This window comes from Budorcas taxicolor, chromosome 13 (assembly GCF_023091745.1).
Source record: "Budorcas taxicolor isolate Tak-1 chromosome 13, Takin1.1, whole genome shotgun sequence".
NCBI classification, from domain to species: domain Eukaryota; kingdom Metazoa; phylum Chordata; class Mammalia; order Artiodactyla; family Bovidae; genus Budorcas; species Budorcas taxicolor.
This window is the reverse complement of record NC_068922.1, coordinates 61,144,291-61,163,130: the sequence shown is the minus strand read 5'-3', so window position 1 is coordinate 61,163,130 and position 18,840 is coordinate 61,144,291. Positions and strand designations below refer to the sequence as shown.

The 18,840-nt window shown below is 55.8% G+C and overlaps 1 protein-coding gene across 1 annotated transcript; it reads right to left on the bottom strand.

Moving 5' to 3' along the window:
• Positions 1-3,843: 3,843 nt before the first annotated feature.
• On the bottom strand, positions 3,844-18,409 carry MYLK2 (myosin light chain kinase 2). The gene is made up of 13 exons (XM_052651376.1): positions 18,270-18,409; positions 18,073-18,172; positions 17,120-17,621; positions 15,453-15,751; positions 13,578-13,683; positions 12,918-13,011; positions 10,745-10,854; positions 10,508-10,649; positions 7,185-7,255; positions 6,954-7,082; positions 6,459-6,611; positions 6,180-6,312; positions 3,844-4,805 (listed from the first exon to the last, which is right to left on the bottom strand). Exons 2-13 carry the CDS (start codon positions 18,122-18,124, stop codon positions 4,725-4,727), a joined length of 1,872 nt encoding a protein of 623 aa, XP_052507336.1. The 5' UTR covers positions 18,125-18,172; positions 18,270-18,409; the 3' UTR covers positions 3,844-4,724.
• Positions 18,410-18,840: the final 431 nt, after the last annotated feature.

Sequence of the window (18,840 nt, the reverse complement as noted above, 5' to 3'; positions counted from 1 at the left end):
TGTATGCAGCCCCCTCTTCCTGTCCCCACAGTCCTTACAGCCCCCTCAAGCAGTCATGCCCCAACCTCCCCCTGGCCTCTCCCTGTCTCCAGTCTCTCTCTCCCATCAGTGATGTCCCAGACTGCAGCGATCCTTATAAATCACAGATCTGATCATGTCCCTCTTTCATTTGAAACCCTTCCATGGTTCCCTATGGCTGGGCTTCAGCCTGGCATTTGAGGCTCCTGCCAACTTCCCCAGACTTATTTCTTGCTTCCTCGTCTGCAAAAGCCCCCTGGGATGCTTCAAGACTAGCTTGTTCTCAGTTCCAAGTCTTTGGAGCTGCCCAGAACAACCCGCCTCACTCTATCTGGAAAAGGCCTGCTCCTTGTTTGCTCTCAGCTTGGCTGTCACTCCCACTGGAAAGGAGAGAATAGAAGCAAGTGTCTTCTTCTACGCCCTTCTAGCTTCACTACAATCCCCAACCTCCCACCGGGGTTCCAGAGACTGTGAACTCCCCGAAGACCAAGGCCATGACTAATTCATCTCCAGGCTCTGGCTTAAGAGTAGGCCCAGAAAAGGGTCTCAAGAAATAGCAGTGAAGTGATAGGATGTGTCTGAAGTCAGGCCACCTGCTTTGCATCCTCACCCTACTACGTACTGGCTGGGAACCCATGCACTTGTCCGTCAGCTCCTTGTGCCTCAATTTCCTTATCCCTGAACTGCTGAAATACACGCTCACCGGGTGGGATGAAGTGAGTGCACACATGGGAATCACTTGGTACGGTGCCTGGTGCTCAGTAAATAACACCCATTAGAGTGAAGGAAGGAACAGGTGTGGGGCAGCTGCAGGAATGGATGCTTGGTCCAGGTGGGCACACCCCTTAGCACAGCCCTGGCCGCTCCACACCCTCGGGGCGGCGCTGTCACTGGCTGAATCTTTTCCCACAGCTGCCCTGCTGGGTCCAAGATGGCTGGTGGAATTCAAGGCCACTGGATGCCGACAGGAAAAAGCAGCGTCACCAGCCCTGGAGTAATCCAAACCAGATGTGGCCTCAGACCCATGGGGGTGGTCACTATGGGCCTGGCCAAGGCCCAGAGGCAGGAAATAGTCTTGGAGAACGCTGCTCTCCGCTCTGCTCTCTGGGACCAGAGGAGCTGTCCTTTTGAGGGTGTTAACCCTTCAGAGCCCAAGGTAGGGGGAGGGGTTTGCCTGCGATGGTGCGCAGGAGCAGCTGGTGGCCCTGGCCCCATGGGGCAACAGAGCTCCTTGCAGAGAAGATCATAGCATCAGCATCGTGATGGGCACTATGCAGGGGAGCCCACAACACAGGCACGGGGGGTGGGCAGGGCACGCCAAGCAAGGGGCAGGGTCTGCTGCCTGGGACTTGCAGAACGCCAGCCCCAGCCCCGAGCTTTGGGCCTGGCTCTGGCTCCACTCCCTCCATCAGGGTAGCTCCGAGGCTGCTGGGGATGGGAGCGCTAGTGAAGGTCATGGGGCTGGATCCCAGCCTCAGACGGGCAGGATTCAGTCCCGCACCAAGGACTGCCACCCCAGCCTTCTCTTGGGTGTGCTCTGTGGCCCTAGGGGAGCAAAATCTCTCTGAACCCCCCCCACCCTCATTGTTTCCGTATTGTCGAGTCCATATCCTTTACCTCCAGGGAGCAGGGGAAACCCAAAGGAGGCACCTGATGAATCAAAAAGAGCTTTGTAAGGTGTGCTCCCTGGAGGGAATAGAGACAGGAGAGGCAGTGATCAGCCCTGTTCCACGGCTCTGGGTGGGCTTCCTTCCCAGGACAGGTTCATTTGCTGTGTGGCCTCAGGCAGATCAGTTTCCCTCTCAGAACCTGTTTCCTCACCTGTGAAATATGGTGACTGAGCCCCCCCTGTCCTATCTCTTGATTATCACCATGGCCCTTGGGGTGGCAGAGGACAGTGGTGCTGAGGCTGTCCTCTGAAACTCTGTCCTGTGTCCTTTGTTTCATAGAGGGGGAAATGAGGCCTGTGCTGGGAGCTGGGGTCCTGGGTTCTAGTCCCAGCTTCTCCTGTCCCTGCTGAGCAGCCTGCTCATTTTGGCCTTGGTTTCCCCAGCTGGATCCCGGCCCTGGATCTTGGTGCTGGCTGGACCTCATTTCCTCACCCCTCCACTATGGCGGTGACTCATTCCTCATCATCACGCTGTGTGGCCAAGGCTCAGCCTGGGTCGGGGCCAGCACGGCTGAGAGAACGCGGAGGAAACCACAGGCCTGGCCCAGCTAGCAGGTGGTGGGCAGACAGGCAGGCAAGGGATCCACGGCCCTAGGGTCCCTGCCCATAACACATCTCCCACCAAGAGCCTAAACCAGGCTCCCCCAGGCGCCCCACCCCCCTGAGCCCCGAGTGCAAGCCCAGCAGGCTGAGAGCCCAGAGGCCCCTGATCCTGTCCCATGTGGCACCTGCAGCAGGGGAACTCCGCACCCATCTGCTGGAACAGGGCAGGGTCGGGTGAGGACCTGGCCTTGCCCTCCTGGCCAGCGTTCATGGAAGCCTGAGCGGTCAAGGTCTCCATCCAAGATTTCGCAGAGGCAGATAGTGCAGTGGTTCAGAGTGGGGGCTCTGGTCCCAGACTGTCTGGGTACAAACCCTGGCTCTGCCATGGGCTAGCCGTGTGACCCTGAGCAAGTGGCATCACCTCCCTGAGGCTTGGCTGCTCTGTCAAGAGAAATGAACGTAATACAGCTGCCCACCATGCGGGGTCGCTGGGACCAGTCACTTGAACACACAGAGCTGGGTCTGGGCCATGCCCCCTTGGAGCTCAGTGCATAGGAGCTGCTGTTATTGCCATTCCTGCTGAAGCCCCGCTTAGGCCTCAATTGACTCAATTGTCCTCACAGCCAGAAAGGCTGTCCTATTAGCATTAAGCTCTCTTGCCGTCTAGGCTGCTCCCTCCAGCAGAGGCTTGGGATGAGGAGGGCTGAGGCCTGTGGGTGAGACTGGAGAACACCTCGCTCCCTAGGCCTCCCAGGGGACCCCCATCGCTGCAGGCCAGAACTCCTGGCTCCCCTTGGAGACTCTGCTATCTGCTTACACCTTGTTCTGGTGAGAAGCAGGGAGGACTTGTGGGCAGAGACTTGCTGTGGGAGGTGGAATAGTCCATTTCAAGCCCCAGCTTCTGACTTGCTGAAAAGCCTTCAAGTTCTTCTTCTCTCTAAGCCTCAGTATCCCCCCTGTTTATAATATGAATAATATATACCTCGTAACCTCATAAATGAGTAAACAGACATACAAGCCCTTAAATAGAGCCAGACACACAGTGCTGTGCTATGCTTAGTCGTGTCCGGCTCTTTGTGACCCCACGGACTGTAGCCCACCAGGCTCCTCTGTCCATGGGGATTCTCCAGGCAAGAATATTGGAGTGGGTTGCCATGCCCTCCTCCAGGGGATCTTCCTGACTCAGGGATCGAACCCAGGCCTCCCACATTACACGCCGATTCTTTGCTGTCTGAGCCACCAGGAAAGCCCAAGAATATTGGAGTGGGTAGCCTATCCCTTCTCCAGGGGATCTTCCCGACACAGGAATCGAACTGGGGTCTCCTGCATTGCAGGTGGATTCTTTACCAGCTGAGCTACCTGGGAAGCCCAGACACACAGTAGTCTCGTATAAATGTTGGCTGGTGCTGCGGCCTCTCACAGATGAGCACACTAAGGTACCAAGCGGGCAGCCACTTGCCCAGATCAAGCACTGGGCAGTCTGGCTCCTGAGGCTGCATCAGTAAGCACCACACCATACTCGAAGCACTGCTGAAGTGACTGGCCCGTGGCAGTGCTCTGTAAACGCTGGCCAGCTGTGACCTCACCCAGGTGCACACACATGGAGGGAGGGGGCCACTTCCAACCTGTACATTTATTTACATGGCACAAGCTGAGAGCAGGTTGGGGGCTGCCCGACAGCTTTCCCACTCCTCTGGGCCTGCCGACACCATCCTCTGAGGCCGTGGGTGACCCCTGGAATGGGGGCCGGAGTGGCTGGGTTAGGCTGGCTTGGCCTTCAGGCAAGCTCGGGGGTGGTCTCCCCTGTCCCCCAGGCCTCTCCCCTCCCCCTCCACCCAGGCCTGGGCTGGGCGTCTTCTCTCTCACACAGAGTTCCTGTATGTTGGTGGTCGCAAGGAAGGTGGGCGGGGGCTGGGCCCTGCACCAGATGGTGTGTGCTAAGCCTTATCTGTTGGGAGTGGGGAGACGGGCGGGTGGGGACACGGAGGCCCTCCTTCACAAAGCCTGCTCTGTCTCCCTGGGCAGCTGCGCCTTAGAAACCGGCAGTCTGCCGTCCTGCCCCATCGAGGCCTCCCACCCACAACTGCAGAAGCCCCACATGCCAGGACCCCCAGCCCTCCCACTCTAGCTAGGAGCAAGCCCAGGCCAGGGATGCCCCAGGTGAGGCCAAGCAGGGGTCACCAGAGCAGCAGTTCCAAGAAGGGGAGCCAGGCAGGAACAACAGGGCATGTGGCGTCCGGGCTGTGCTGGGGGCCAGAGCCCTGTCTGGGGAGGTGCTAGCAGGATGGAGTCAGGCCACATCTGAGGCGGCTCACGTCGGGGAAGCAGTCACTGCGCGGGGGCGTGGGAGCCCCGAGCCTCCCAGCCTGGCGCAGCCTCGTCCTGGCCAGCCTTGCCCGGCGATCTGGCCCGTCTGCTCTGGCCTTCTGGGCTGTGTGGCCTCAGCCCTTGCCACTGCGCAGCTGCATCCAGGCCTCAGCTGCTCCCCCGGGGCTCAGACCCCCAGAGCCATGAGTGCCCCCGAGCTGCTGATCTTCTTGAAGCGGTTGGCAGCGCTGACAGCAATGAAGTTTTTCTGAGGGATGAGGGAGAGGGGTCCCGGTCAGCAGCGGGGCAGGAGGAAAGCTGTAGGACAGACTGTGTGTCTCCCAAGGTCCCCTTCATTCCAGGAGGGCCCTTGGCCAGGGAGGCTGCAGTGCCCAAAATGGCCACAGGAGGCGCCGTAACACCACAGCCTCCACGACGCCCTGCCTCACTCAACAGACCCGTCAGCAAACCTGAGTACCGCTCCCCTCATGGCGGTCTGTGTGTGCACCGCTAAGTCGCTCAGTCGTGTCCGACTTTGTGTGACTCCAAGGGCTGTAGCCCGCCGGGCTCCTCTGTCCGTGGAATTCTCCAAGCAAGAATACCGGAGTGGGTTTCCATGCCCTCCTCCAGGGGATCTTCCCAACCCAGGGATCGAACCCGCATCTCTTACGTCTCCTGTGTTGGCAGGCACGTTCTTTCCCACTAGCACTACCCACCTGGGAAGCAGTCCACTGGTTCCTATTTCATTCCAAGAAAAAGCCCCTCACCGTGGCTGAGTCTCTCCACGCCCCGCCTCCCCATCCTCTCGGACACCTCTCCTGCCGCTTGCTTATTCCACTCAGAGGAACTGGCCTCCTACCCGTTCCTCACACTCCACAACCATGCTCCTGCCTCAGGGCCTTTGTGCCCGCTGTTCCCACTGCCTGGGGCCACTCCCCCTCCATACCAGCCTGACTCAGCCCTCATCTCCTTCAGGTTTTTGTTCACAGGCTCCTTCTCAGTGTGCTCTCCCTAGACACCCTATTTAGAAGCACAGCCTCTCCCCAGCACTCCTGACCATTCTTATTTCTTTCTAGTAAGTGTAAGTGATAGTTGCTCAGTCGTGTCCGACTCTTTGTGACCCCAAGGACTGTAGCCCACCCAGCTCCTCTGTCCATGGAAGACTACTGGAGTGGGTTGCCATTCCCTTCTCCAGGGGACCTTCAGGGATCGAACCTGGGTCTTCTGCATTGCAGGCAGATTCTTTGTCTGAGCCAACAGAGCCCTTCCTTAATTCCTTTTAATAACTCCCCACCCTCTAACAAAAGTAAGTTCACGAAGACTGAAATCCTACTCTCTTTGTCCATTGCTGTGTCCCCAGTGCCCAGAGGTGGTAGATGGTTAAGAAATATTTGAGAAATGAAGGGAAGAAGCCTGAGATGGGGTCAGAGACCTTTTCCTAAGCCCAAGCCATAAAAGGATGCCCCTCCCCAGGGTGGAGGGGGTGAGTGGAGGGCCACCACCCAGGGCAGGAGCCAGCCCAGGACAAAGAGAGAAAAGCCAGTTCTGTTTTCCAGACAGAACCGGCCAAGACGGGGCTAGTGGGGCCAGCGCCCTTCCCACCCCATATCCCTCTCTCCTCCCTGCCTCAGTCCAGCAGTACCTTCCAGCGCCTCTTCATGAGGTATTTCTTAAGCAAGATCTGGGACTTGAGGCGGCGGTTACAGCGCTTGGCCTTCTCTGCCAGGTTGTTGAGCCAGGGGTGGGCGAGGCACTGGGCAGCGCTCATCCGGGCCCTGTGGAGAGTGGGTGGTGTGGTGAGAGGAGGTGGCAGGCCTGGGAGGCACCACTCCTGCTGGCCTCCCAGCCCAGTTCCCACCCGGCACACACACACACTGGACTTTGCACACATGGGGTTCATGTCCTGGGGGGTGAGCCTCACCGCTGGTCCTTGACGATGAGGTTGGAGACGAAGTCTTTGGCCTCATCTGACACGGCCTCAAAGGTTTCCTCGTCAAAGTACCAGTTGCTTGATAGAACATTGTTCAGGGTCTCTGTGTCATCGTCTCCCAGGAAGGGGGAGAGACCACTCAGCCTGGAAGGAGGCGATGGCAGGAGGCAGGGAGGTAAGATTGGGTCGGGGATGTCAGATCCTGAGAAGCAGCACCAGGAGCTGGAAAGACCCCCAGCCTCTCAGGTGGGACAGACCTGGGTTAAAATCTGGCTGACCTCGGGCAAGTCACTTCCCCTCTCTGAGCCTCACTCTTCTCATCTGTAAAATGGCCATAATCATCCCAGCTTCCCAGGGTTAGCGTGAAGAAGAGGAATGATGAGTGCACCCCCAATGCCCAGTAAACCCTGACTGAGGGAGTGGGGAGGTGGAAGTGATCTTGGCCTCAGCTGCCCACCCATGTGCCCCAACCCCATCAACACTCACAGCATATAGGTGATGACCCCCAGGCTCCACATGTCTGTCTTATCGGAGATTTGGTCGTAATTCACCACCTCAGGGGATAGGAACTCTGGGGTCCCAAAATTCACCTTCAGCTTCTCGTTGGGGTTATACCTGGAGGTCAGGCCAAGGGCTCAGAGCACAACTCCCAGCCCATTCCCAGACACCTTCCCACCTTCCCCTGGCCCCACCCACCCCGCCCACCCAAGGTGATACCTCCGTGCCAGGCCGAAGTCGATGATCTTCACCAAATGGCCCGTGGTGTTGACGCACAGGATGTTCTCTGGCTGAGGAGAAGGGGGTGGCCTGACTGACCTCTGACCCAGCTCACCCTCCCTCCCCATCCCAGTCCATCCAAGTCTCAGGCTCCCTGGACCAGAGGCCCAGGCTGCCAGAGTGGATAGCCCCCCATCAGAAACCTTCAGATCTGCCTGTTCCAGACACAGAGGGGGATCTGGAGGCCTGAAAGGGGCTCTTCTCCAGGCGTCCCTGCTCCCCACCCTCAGCGTCTAACAAAGTGCCCAGTAGGTGCTCAGCCAAGACTCCTGGAATCAGGCACCCCAAGCATGGGTGAGCATGCTGAAGGGCTAACAGAAGGGCTAACGCCTCCCGCGCTGGGCCTCCATCTCCTCCTCATGTAACACAAGGACACAGGACTCATCTGAGGTTGTGGGGCAGAAACGTTGTAAGTCATTAATGATGGCTAAAAGGCAGATTTTGCACAAGAACCCTGATTTTCAGCACCATCTGAAACACTGGAAGCCCTGGCCATATGGCCACACATGGCTTGGAGGGACTTGGTGCTGACCGCTGAGATGGGCAGGAGTCTTCCAGTTCCCCCAGGGCCTCCACCTCCTGACCCAGCTGGGTTCTGAAGAACAAGGTTCTGTTCTTCATCTGGGCTTTGTGGTATCTGATCTGAGGCCCCAAACAGGAGGCTTTCTGAAGGTCCTTTCACACTGCTGCACTCAGAGCAGAATGCTAGTGACTTCAACAGCCCAACAGTGCTCTACTGAAACACGGGAAGGATGCAAAGGCCCCGAGGAGGGCTTCCCTGGTGGTCCAGTGGACCTCTAGTCCTGGAAGATCCCACGCGCCTCGGAGCAACTGAGCCCATGTGTCTCAATTAATGAGCCCATGCTCTGGAGCCCATGAGCCGCAACTACTAAAACCCATGTACCTAGAGCCTGTGTTCCACAACAAGAGAAGCTACCGCAATGAGAAGCCCTCACACCATAACTAGATAGAGACCCCTGATCACTGCAACTAGAGGAAGCCCAAACACAGCAATGAAGACCCAGCATAGCCAAAAACAAATTTTTAAAAAGAGAAAAAATATTATTAAAAAAAAAAAAGGCTCCAAGGACACAATTGGCAGGGGAAACCAGACAGATCCATATCTCCTTTTGGAGGACAAGGACAGGGGACTTCCTGAAAAGCCCTGCAGCTGAAACCCTGGGAAGGGGCTTCAGGCTGTGGTTCATCTAGCCTACTCGACCATAAAACCCTTTATTGATGAAAAACTTATTGCTATCCTGAAAAAAATCACATTTAGGACACACAGATTTAAGGTGAACTTGTTCCCAGGACACTGCATTTTTATCAGAGACCCTGCTCTACCCCAAGAAAAATGGCTTTTACTGGAGAAGGGCAGCCTCCAATGCCATCATGCAGGCTTGAGTTCTGCCCAGAAACTCGGGAGGCACCTGTATTCTTTCCATTCCTTCTGCTCTCCCACATCCAAACCATTAGAAATCCGACTGACTCTATTTTCAGAATGTGTCCATCATCTGACCACTTCCCATTCCTCCCCCACTGCTATGGGTTCCAGCCCCATCATCTCTCCTGGCTTATTATGACCACCTCCTAAATTCCCTGCTGTCAGAATGGCCCCTTTGAAACCCATTCCCTTACTCTCCTTGCTCCCTCACTTGTCAGTGGCAATGATAACAGCACATGTGACCCAAAGGACTGTCACACACTCTAAACACACCTTGAGTGCCTCTGACCCCTACTAAGCACAGAGGAGGGGTTAGTCCACAATAGCACCAGTAGCATCTCCTGTATCGGACCTTGAATGCTCCGGCCTTTACTTTCTTCTTCAGTTCCACCTTGTATGTCTCCCTGTTACACTCACGCACTTTTCCATAACACTTGGTGGTTTAAATTGATCTAAGGGACTTCCCTGGCAGTCCTATGGTTAAGACTTGGCGCTTCCACTGCAGGGGGCGTGGGCTTGATCCCTGGTGGGGGATCCAAGACCCTGCAGGTTGAGTGACACAGTCAAAAATAAAAATTAAGAAAAATTTTAAGAAAAAATAAAACGATCTATTCATCGAGTTATTACGTCTGATTCTACCATGACCCCACAGGCTCCAGGGGATAGGGTCATGTCCTCACCATCCAGAGGGCAACAACCACGCCCAGCACTGTGTATAGTGCACAGAGGCACAGAAGCAGGTGTTCAGTATGTATTTACCAAATGAATGAACGAAAGTACTGTCCACTTTGCCGACGGGCGTTCCCCTGCCTCAGTGTTCAGATTTCATCTTCTCCACTAGCCTTCCCATTGACTCCACAAACATTAACGCCTTCCATAAGGATGGGGCTACCAGGCACTCATGGGGCCCCTGCCCACTCCACATCACGGCCACAGCCAGCTGATCAGACTTGGAGGGATTCATAAAATCTTAGGGAAAAACCCAAACAAACTTTTTTGCCAATCCAGTATTTGCTCTCCCTCACCTGCTATGTGCAAGGTATCAAGCAAGAAGAACATAAACGTTCCCTCAGCACACACTTCCGTTAGTGCCTGGCCTGTGCATGCTGCTGCACCAACACTGCACTTTGCTCTGGTTCTAGTCGCTAAGTCGTGTCCCACTCTTTGGCGATCCCAGGACCTGTAACCCGCCAGGCTCCTCTGTCCATGGGATTCTCCAGGCAAGAATACTGGAGTGGGTTGCCATTCCCTTCTCCAGGGGATCTTCCCAACCCAGGGATCGAACCCGAGTCTCCTGCTTGGCAGGCAGATTCTTTACCGCTGAGCCACCAGGGAAGCCCAACACTATACTTACTGACGTGTCTTCCTGATTCCCCTTCTAGAACGTAAGCTCCATGAGGGCAGGCATTTTTATCTATTTTGTTCACCAGTGGGTCTCCACCACCAACACTGCCTGGCATCTAGTGGGCCCTCAACACATGTTTGTGGAATAAGTAAATAAACATTAGCAGTGCCCATCAGGGGCCTACACAGAGGCAGATGCTCCTGCAACACTGATCAGCTAGTGTTATATGTGGGGCTCACAGGACTGCAAGAGACCCTTTCAACAAGTACTACAACAACTCCAGACTCGGAGAGGGCTGGGACCAAGTCTTTCTTGCTCTCTGATGTGTCCCCTGTTTTGACTCTTACAGCTGGAAGGACTGGATGGAGGAGGAGAAGGAGTCACGGGGGATGGAGGGATGGCAGGCTGCAGCGGTGATCTCAGGTGGTCCGATGCCACCCCGATCCCTCCCAGGAGGCTGCCCACTCCCAGTACCTTGAGGTCCAGATGCAGAACTCTCATCTTGTGCATGAAGAGGATGCCATCGCAGATCTGCCTGACAAATACCATGGTGTCCACCTCAGTCAGCTGGTAGTCCTCGTCCACAATCCTCTCGAAGAGCTCGCCGCCCTCGATGCTGTGTGCACAGACCCCTCTACAGGCTTGCCTCTGGGCCTGCTGCCTTCTGCTCCCCCCCCCACCCCAGGCCCCCACTCTGCCGCCAACACTCACTACTCCATGAAGAGGACTATCTCATGCGGGGTCTCGATGGCCGCATAGAGCTGGATCAGGTTGCGGTGGTTCAGCTGGTTCATAACTTCAATCTCCAGCAACACCATTTCCTGCGGACCAGGAGCATCAAGGGTACCATCTGAGCATCATGACTCCCTGCCCTAAACCCTCTTCGGGGTGGACCTAACCTGAACTGCTGCCCTCCCGCTCCTCACTGGTCTCCTTGCCTCCTATCTCCCTACCCTCCAGCCTGGGTCCTTACCACACAGTCATTTCTGCTGGGACATCTTTCCTTTTCTTTGCTGGTTCTTTGCCTCCTGCTGGCTGAATCCTGGGCCCCATCCTTCCCGCTCAGCCCTCCCTGCTCTACACTCTCCCAGGGCATTCTCAAGTCCCATGACTGGAAATTCCATCCAGATGTGACTGATTCCCAAATACATATTTCCACCCGCAAGTACTCCTTTGAACTCCAGACACCAGTCCCTCCCCCTTGGATGCCTAATAGGCATGTCAAATCTCTCATGTCCAAAATTAAACCCTTGATACCACCCTTTCCCCACAGTTGAGTTGCCCGCAGCATGTCCATCAGCAAAAGGCCGTCATTTTTAACCCCAGTGTGCAGGATAGAAAGTTAGGAGCTTTCCAAGGTTTCTCTCTTATTCTTGCTTCCTCACACCCCCTCATCCAACCCATCAGTAAATCCTTTGACTCCACATCCCAAGTAGATTACAAATCCAATCATTTCGTAGCTCCCCCACCACTGCCTTCCTAGTTTTGGCTGCCATTATTTGTCACTTTCAGAAAGTCTGCCAGCCAGTGGTCACATCCGTAGCTTGAAATCAACCACAGTAGGAATATTTACACCAAGGAAATTGGCAAATGCTAAGGCTCAGGTCTCTCCTGTTCCCCCAGAGCACTGGATCACTGCCTGGACTGTTCCATTTTCCATTATTCCATTCCTTAGAATATCTCACCTTCCATGCCACTTCCTCAGAGAAGCCTAATGTCACCTAACCCTATCTGAGTGGCTGCACACACCCTGTTCCTTCCTGGCTCTACTTGTCTTCTTAACACTGTCTCAGCTCCAGACACCACACTTTTTATGTTTTGGATTGGTTTTAGTTGTCTGTTCCCCTTCTCTAGCATGTTAGGACTTGTTCGATGCCATTTCCCTAGCACCTGGCACAGTACACAGCACTGTGAAAAAGTACCCAATAATTAATCAATCAATAGCTGACTCCAATTAATTTACACATCACATTTGAGCATCTCCGCTGAGCCAGGTCCATGATAGAGGCCTGGGACCTGAGCCCCGTTAAGTGGAAGCAACGGAGAAAGAGTCATGAAGAAGATCTTCCCGACCTCCCAGCACTCCTCCGGAGCTGCTTCTCCTGCTCCTTCTGGGCTCCAGGCCTCTGCATGTGCTGTCTCTGCTCCCCTGGTCTCGATCTCGACTCAAGGGTTCCCACCTGCCATTTCTGATCCTCAGGCCTTTCTATCCACAGTCTCCTCTGTCTGAAAATCTCTCCCCTGCCTTTCCCACTGGAAAACAGCTCCTCCTTCTTCAAAGCCTTCATTCAGGAGACTCTTTGCTGACCTGCGGGTGAGTCAGGAGACTCCACTGTGACAACTCCTCTCCCCACCCTCCCGCCCTAGCTTTCCTGAGTTATGTAGCTCTCACCATGCCAGGCTGCCAGGTTGCCATCACCTCCTCACACACCCGACTCCCTCACTCCACATGAGTCTATGCCTCATTCATTCATTCACTCCTTGAACACACACTGCTCTGAACCAGGCCCCGGGCTGGTGTTGAGGCCTGTTTCTCTTGCTGTTCTCGGGGGGCAGGGACCACCTGGCTTCCCTTAGGGACCTCCAGTGCACAGCATAGCATCTGGCCCAGAGCCTGTGCTCATCAGCCCTTACTGACTTGAACCAGAGGGCTTGAAGGGGAAGTCCCCAAGATAAATTCACCAACTGTGGGGTGAAGTTTATGGTCAGGGGCATCAGGCCCCTATGGCAGGACTGTCCGCCTGTCTATCTGTTGATCTGTGTGATATCTTTGGAGCATCAAGCTTCGCACCCCCGGCCCCTGGTGCATACGTGTGGGTGGCAGGAGAAGAGAGGCACCCGCTCCAAGGTTCCCCTCCTCCTCCCCACAGCCAGACTGCACTACCTTGTCTTTGGGTGTCTGTTTCTTGATGACCTTGGCTGCCAACTTGAGGCCTGTGGCCTTCTCTGTGCAGGTACAGACCGCTCCAAACTTGCCGCTGGAGAGAGAAGAGGCTGAGAGTAAGGGAGTTCCAAAGGCCAAGGTGGGAGGCGGGGGGGGTGCTGTGCTCTGTTCCCTGTGAGATGGGGAAATCCCAGCCAGCTCCAGTACCCTCCCAAAACGTGAGCTCTACTGCAGAGACCACGGCTGACCCGCACAAATCACAGGCTCAGGCAGGGTAGGCTCATCAAAGGACAGCCCTTGATGGGCACCTCACAGGCAGGCAAGGGCTCCAGGCCCCAGGGGAGGGAACTTCAGGACTTCTAACAAAACAGAGGATCACCCTCAAGGGGTCAGTGTGGTACTCCAAACTGAGACACACAGGACAGTATTACGTGCTTCCTATGGGACACATCTAATGACCAATGGTGTGTTTGTGTGAGTGACTTACACACCAGCCATGTAATAGCCTGCACACAGACAAGTGAGACCACATGGAAGCAGTTGTGACTGTGTGGCTGACGTCTGATCGGAATGTCTGGGCCTTCCATGGGGCAGATGTAAGGCCTGGGGACTTCATGCTCTCCTGCCCGTGGGCCAGGGGCTCGGGGCCCCAGCTCTCACCCGCCGAGTGCCTCCTTGGAGTTCAGGCTGAATTGATTGTTGATGTTCCCGGGCCTCAGCTCCACAATGCGGTGGGGGAAGGGGGCTGGGGGCGGTGGGCAGTCATCTGTGGAGCAGAGCAGAGCCATTTCGGTCAGTGCTGGGGCTGCTAAGGACTCACCCTGGCACCATGCCCTCCTGCCTGGCCTAGGCCCCATCCAGGGGTGCTCACCAAGTGATACCTGGGAGACAGTTGGCTCCAGGACAGGGGCTAGGGGCCCAGTTTCCAAAGTCAGCTCTGCCACCAACACTCACCCTCCTTGGGAGGCCTTTGTCAGAGGGGGTCTCAGCTTCTCCCGGCACAACAGCGGGTACGGCTGATTGGACTCCTCAGACCCTCCCACATTATAAAGTATTAAGACTCCATCCCAAAGTTTTGCATTTCCATTTTTAAAAACAGCGGAACAGGGCGGGGTGGGGGTGGGGAGTTCGCAACCGAGAGCTCCCTGGTGGCTCAGAGAATCTGTGTGCAATGCAGGAGACCAGGGTTCAATCTCTGGGTCGGAAAGATCCCTTGGAGAAAGGAATGGCAACGCACTCCAGTATTCTGGCCTGGGGAATTCCATAGACAGAGGAGCCTTATGGGCTACGGTCCACGGGGTTGAAAAGAGTGGGGCAGCACTGAGCTACTAACTTTCACTTTCAACTATAATGGTGGAGCGCCATGCCAGATAGGCGTTACTGTGTCTGAAGGAGTCGAGGATGGGACCTGCCTACCACCCCCTCTAGTAACACCACAAGCTCTCACCACCTGTGGAATGGGTATCCCCCGGCCCTGGCCCAGGAGCAGGGGTGAGCAGGGAGGAGCCAGGTAAGGAGCTGTTTGGTAGGGACTTGCTGCCACCTAGTGACAATACGGGGAACAGCAGGCCCTGCACGCCGACAGGCTGAGTCACCGGGAATGGAAACCTCTTTATAAATAGCCAAGAGGCCGCAGGGGAAGCCGTCTGGTGATAAATCAGACGGCCCTTGGAGGTTGTTCAGGTCCGTCCCTCGAGGATATGATTGCTGGGCCGAGTGGGCCCTGGAGGTCTGTGCCGCTGCTCAGGGGAGGAGGCAGGGCTCCTGGCTGCCGCCCAGCCGCCAGGCCCTCCCACCCTGTCTGGGTGGCACTATGCCGCTCACCAGGCAGACTGGCAGGTCTCCCAGGGCACCTCGGCCTGGAGGAGGGGGGTTGTCAGGACACTCTGGGCTCTCCTGACCCCATCTCACCCCACCCCCCAGGCCTGCTGCACCCTTTCCCGAGCCCTTTCCCTATTCACCTACTGGCCAAACTTGCTCACACTCAGTGGCTCCCTTCTGCTCGCTGAATAAACCATCAGCACTTGAGGCCACTCCGGCCCTGCCCATCTCGCGTGCCCAGCTTCCATGGGCACCGCCTCCACACACACACCTGTGCTCCTCAGTTCACAGCCCTCTGTGGCTCGCATGACCCTCCCTACTCGTCCAGGATGCAGTTTAAAAGGGCATTTGAGCCCTTTTACAGGGTAACTTCAAACCCCACCATCCAGAGTACTGGTGGTGCTCCAACATGTCTGATTTTTTTTTTTTTTTAACTCCATTTTAGCCAATGTAGAAGAAAGTAAACAAGAGAGCTCTGGAGTCAGGTTCATATCCTGTTCTAGCTGTGGGTTTGGGGTGCTCCCTTTTCTGAGTCCTCATTTCCCCGTCTCTTGAAGGGGACTAGGAACTCACACTTCCTGGGGTTGGATGACACTTTTATGAATCACCCTGGGTGAGGTGGCTCAGAAGAGTTTAGTGCTCTAAGTGAGGAGAAGGGGGAGACATGGGGAGCCCCTTCCCTCCTCCCTGGGCTCCAGGGCAGCCCCGGCCTACCCAAAATCTGGAAGCAGTCCTCCTCCCTGGCTGTGGGACTGAGGGCCTGCCCCACCTCCGATCTCTCTGAAGGAACGGTCTGGAATTCGATTCCTCTCGAGGTGTCCCCTTGCACCCCAGCCTGGCCAGCCTGGCCTGCAGCCTTCTCTTCTTCCTTCTGGCTGCCTCCCGGGAGGTTCTTCTCTCCTTCTGCTACCGTGGCTGGCTCACTTTCCGTGGGGCCAGGGGTCACAGGCACCCCTTCAAAGATGAGGTCTAATGTCTCATCTAGGGGCTTCTCGGCCAGTGGCTTCTCAAGGCTGAAACGTGAGAACACAGAAGGGTGATACCCTTAGCAGCCACAGCCCCTGCCCCCCGGCAGGCCTCCCAAAACCTTGTCTGCAATCTAGAGCTGATACAGCCTTGCCCCCACCCAAACACATGGGATGGTTAATCCAAATTCACTTCATATAAAATCCGGGGATGTTAATAATACCATAAATGTCTGTGGTGGTGGTGGTTGTTTCTTCCCAGCTAAGCCATGCGACATACAGGATCTTAGTTCCCCGACCAACGACCAACCCACGCCCCGTGCAGTGGAAGTGCAGAGCCCTAACCCCTGGACCACCAGAGAATTCCCATGTCTGTGTTGCTATTTTGAGTATCAATGCACTAAGAGATCATTAACAACTGTTAACAGGATTGCTGATTTGGTTAATCATTAGGTAGCAACAATTAGGGAGGTTATGTAGCTCTTGATTCATAAAATTGTGGTGATACAATTGATAACATATTAATGATACTAATTTATATTACCACATAGTTCAAACTGGTATGGTAAGTGTTATTATTGTGGTTTACAATAAATATATCATTAATAACCTCACTTATATCATTGGCATTCAGGTAAAGCTAATGGATTGCACCTTGAGGCTGGTGCTGTATTATAGCTCTAAGAGTATAGTGGGCTTCCCTGATAGCTCAGTTGGTAAAGAATCTGCCTGCAATGCAGGACACCCCGGTTCGATTCCTGGGTTGGGAAGATCCCATGGAGAAGGGAAAGGCTACCCACTCCAGTATTCTTCGGCTTCCCTTGTGGTTCAGGTGGTAAAGAATCTGTCTGCAATGCAGGAGACCAGGGTTCAACCCCTGGGTTGGAAAGATCCCATGGAGAAGGGAAAGGCTACCCACTCCAGTGTTCTGGCCTGGAGAATTCCATGGGTTGTATAGTCCATGGGGCTGCAGAGTCAGATACAACTGAGTGACTTTCAATTTCACTTCACTTTTCACTTCAAGAGTATTAGTAATGATCTATCAGCCTGATTATTAGTCATATTTTCAGATTATACCAATAACTGTATTAAGAAGATGAGTTATCTCTTCCTCCTGACATCTCAGTCCTGGCCTTGGTGAGACCCAAGTCCATGGGGTAAGGGGCACTCTGGACTCCAGATGCCTAGAGAAGGGGTCTTTGAGGTCCTCTGCTGCCTGACACAGCAGAGGCTGTGTCACAGCTCACAGTTCACAGGCTTCTGTGAACTGTCACATAGTTCTGATCTCTGCAGGAAGACCAGGTGGTCAGGCCAATGCCTAGGACAGAGAGAGCTGAACATCGGAACTACCCAAGCCAGCACTGAATGTGGTGTTGGTGCCCGATCCCTCCCCGCCCCCGGGCAGGGGCCGTTCACCTCGAGATGGCGGCGGGGCAGCTGGGGCTGTGCAGAAAGGCGGGTGCGCCCTTCTTGCTCGCTGCTTGGCCCTCTGCTACCTTCTTGTGCAAATTGCCTTCTCCAGGGTCCTGGATGCCCGGGGTCTCCTGCTCAGCCTCGGGCTTTTTGACGTCGGCCTTGGCTGTTGCTGTCTCCTGGGGCAGGGCTGCCAGCTGCCCAGCAGAGCCCTCCGCAGGCTCTCCCTGCAGGCCTCCTTCTCCCTCAGGGCCCTGGCTGGTGGTTGAGGCTTGGGCCGAGGCCCCATCCCCTTTCTCTGGGGCCGGGGCTTCAGTATCTTTCATCGAGTTGAGGGGATCAGGTTCTTTCTTTGGGTCTGGGGGCCCAAGTTCTTTCTCTGGGTTTGGGGGACCAGCGTCCTTCTCTGGATCTGGGGGCCCAGGATCCTTCTGTGGATCTGGGGGCCCAGGGTCTTTCTCTGCAGCTGGGGGTCCTTCGCCTGCTGCACCCTTTGGTGCTGCATCTGCAAAGGAGGTGAAACACCAGTCAGGATCCACCCTCCTACCCCTCCCGCCCCAGCCAGGCTGGCCAGGGACCGGTTCTGGGCCCAGGTCCCCACTCAGGCCACAGTTTACAAGCACTTGTCCCGCTGAACTTCTGGGGCCATTCCATGGGCTCCCAATACGAGCTGTCTGGGCCTCTGAGGCCCTGGGTGCAGGGCTCTTGGGCCCCTGGTGGGCCTTGAGCCTACCCCTCAACCCTCACTCTGAGTGTTCAGGCCTCATCCACGGGGACTTCACATTTTCCCAGTCCTACCCTATCCAGAGATAATTCTGATTTTTGGGTCCTCCATGTGCCACACAAAGAAGCCTTGGGCACAGAACTCCCACTTCGAATCCAGAGCACCGGCCCAGCTCTGGATTCAAACACCCCTTCCCAAGCTCCTCCCTCCACCTCCGGCCCCCGCTTGGCACCTGTTGATGAGCTTGGGATTTCCAGCTCCACTGCTCTGTTTTCCGTCGCCATGAGGTAGGGAGGCGTGTGCTTCTGCTTGTCTAACTCGAGTCTTTCCAGCTGCAGAAAGAAGAGAAAGGTGTGTCGGGCTGCTGGATGCCTCCTCCCGTCTGGCTGAGAGGAGGCAGGGGCCAGCCGGTGGAGGGGACAGAGGCACCTGGAGCGGAGTGGGGCGACCTGGTGTCTGTCTCGCAGCGGCTGCCCGGGAGCTGTCCTGGGCAGTTGTAAGGCCGGGGCCCGGTGGGCAGAGGCGGAGGCAGGGGTGCAGGCAGAGGAGGCGGGGACGGGGGAGAGGATCTCTTACACCAGGGGCCATGCAACTCGGACTGCCACCACCTGTCACTCTTGGCCCCCATTCAGAGGACACGGCATTCTTCCCGTGGACCGACCCGGGGGAGAGTGGTGTTGGAACAAGCAGGAAGAGAAAGCAGGAGGGGGCACCTGGGGCCCTGGGGGAGCAGCCTTCTCCCAGACCTTGCCTGGTATCTCTGATTTGGGACAAGATAGATGAGGGAGCTCTCAGACAGGGCTGAAGGGCAAGACTATGCTCAGGCCAGGCTCTGGCTCTGCCGACATCTCCTGGGGTTCCCCGGAGTCTGGTTGGAACCACACAGGCCCAGGCGTAGTCACCCTGACCCCAGCACCCCGCTCTGCGTCCACAAGCCTTGTGCCTGGCCTCCAGACCAGTGTAGAGCATCTTTGAGTAAGAAAAGGTCTCGGGGGCACTT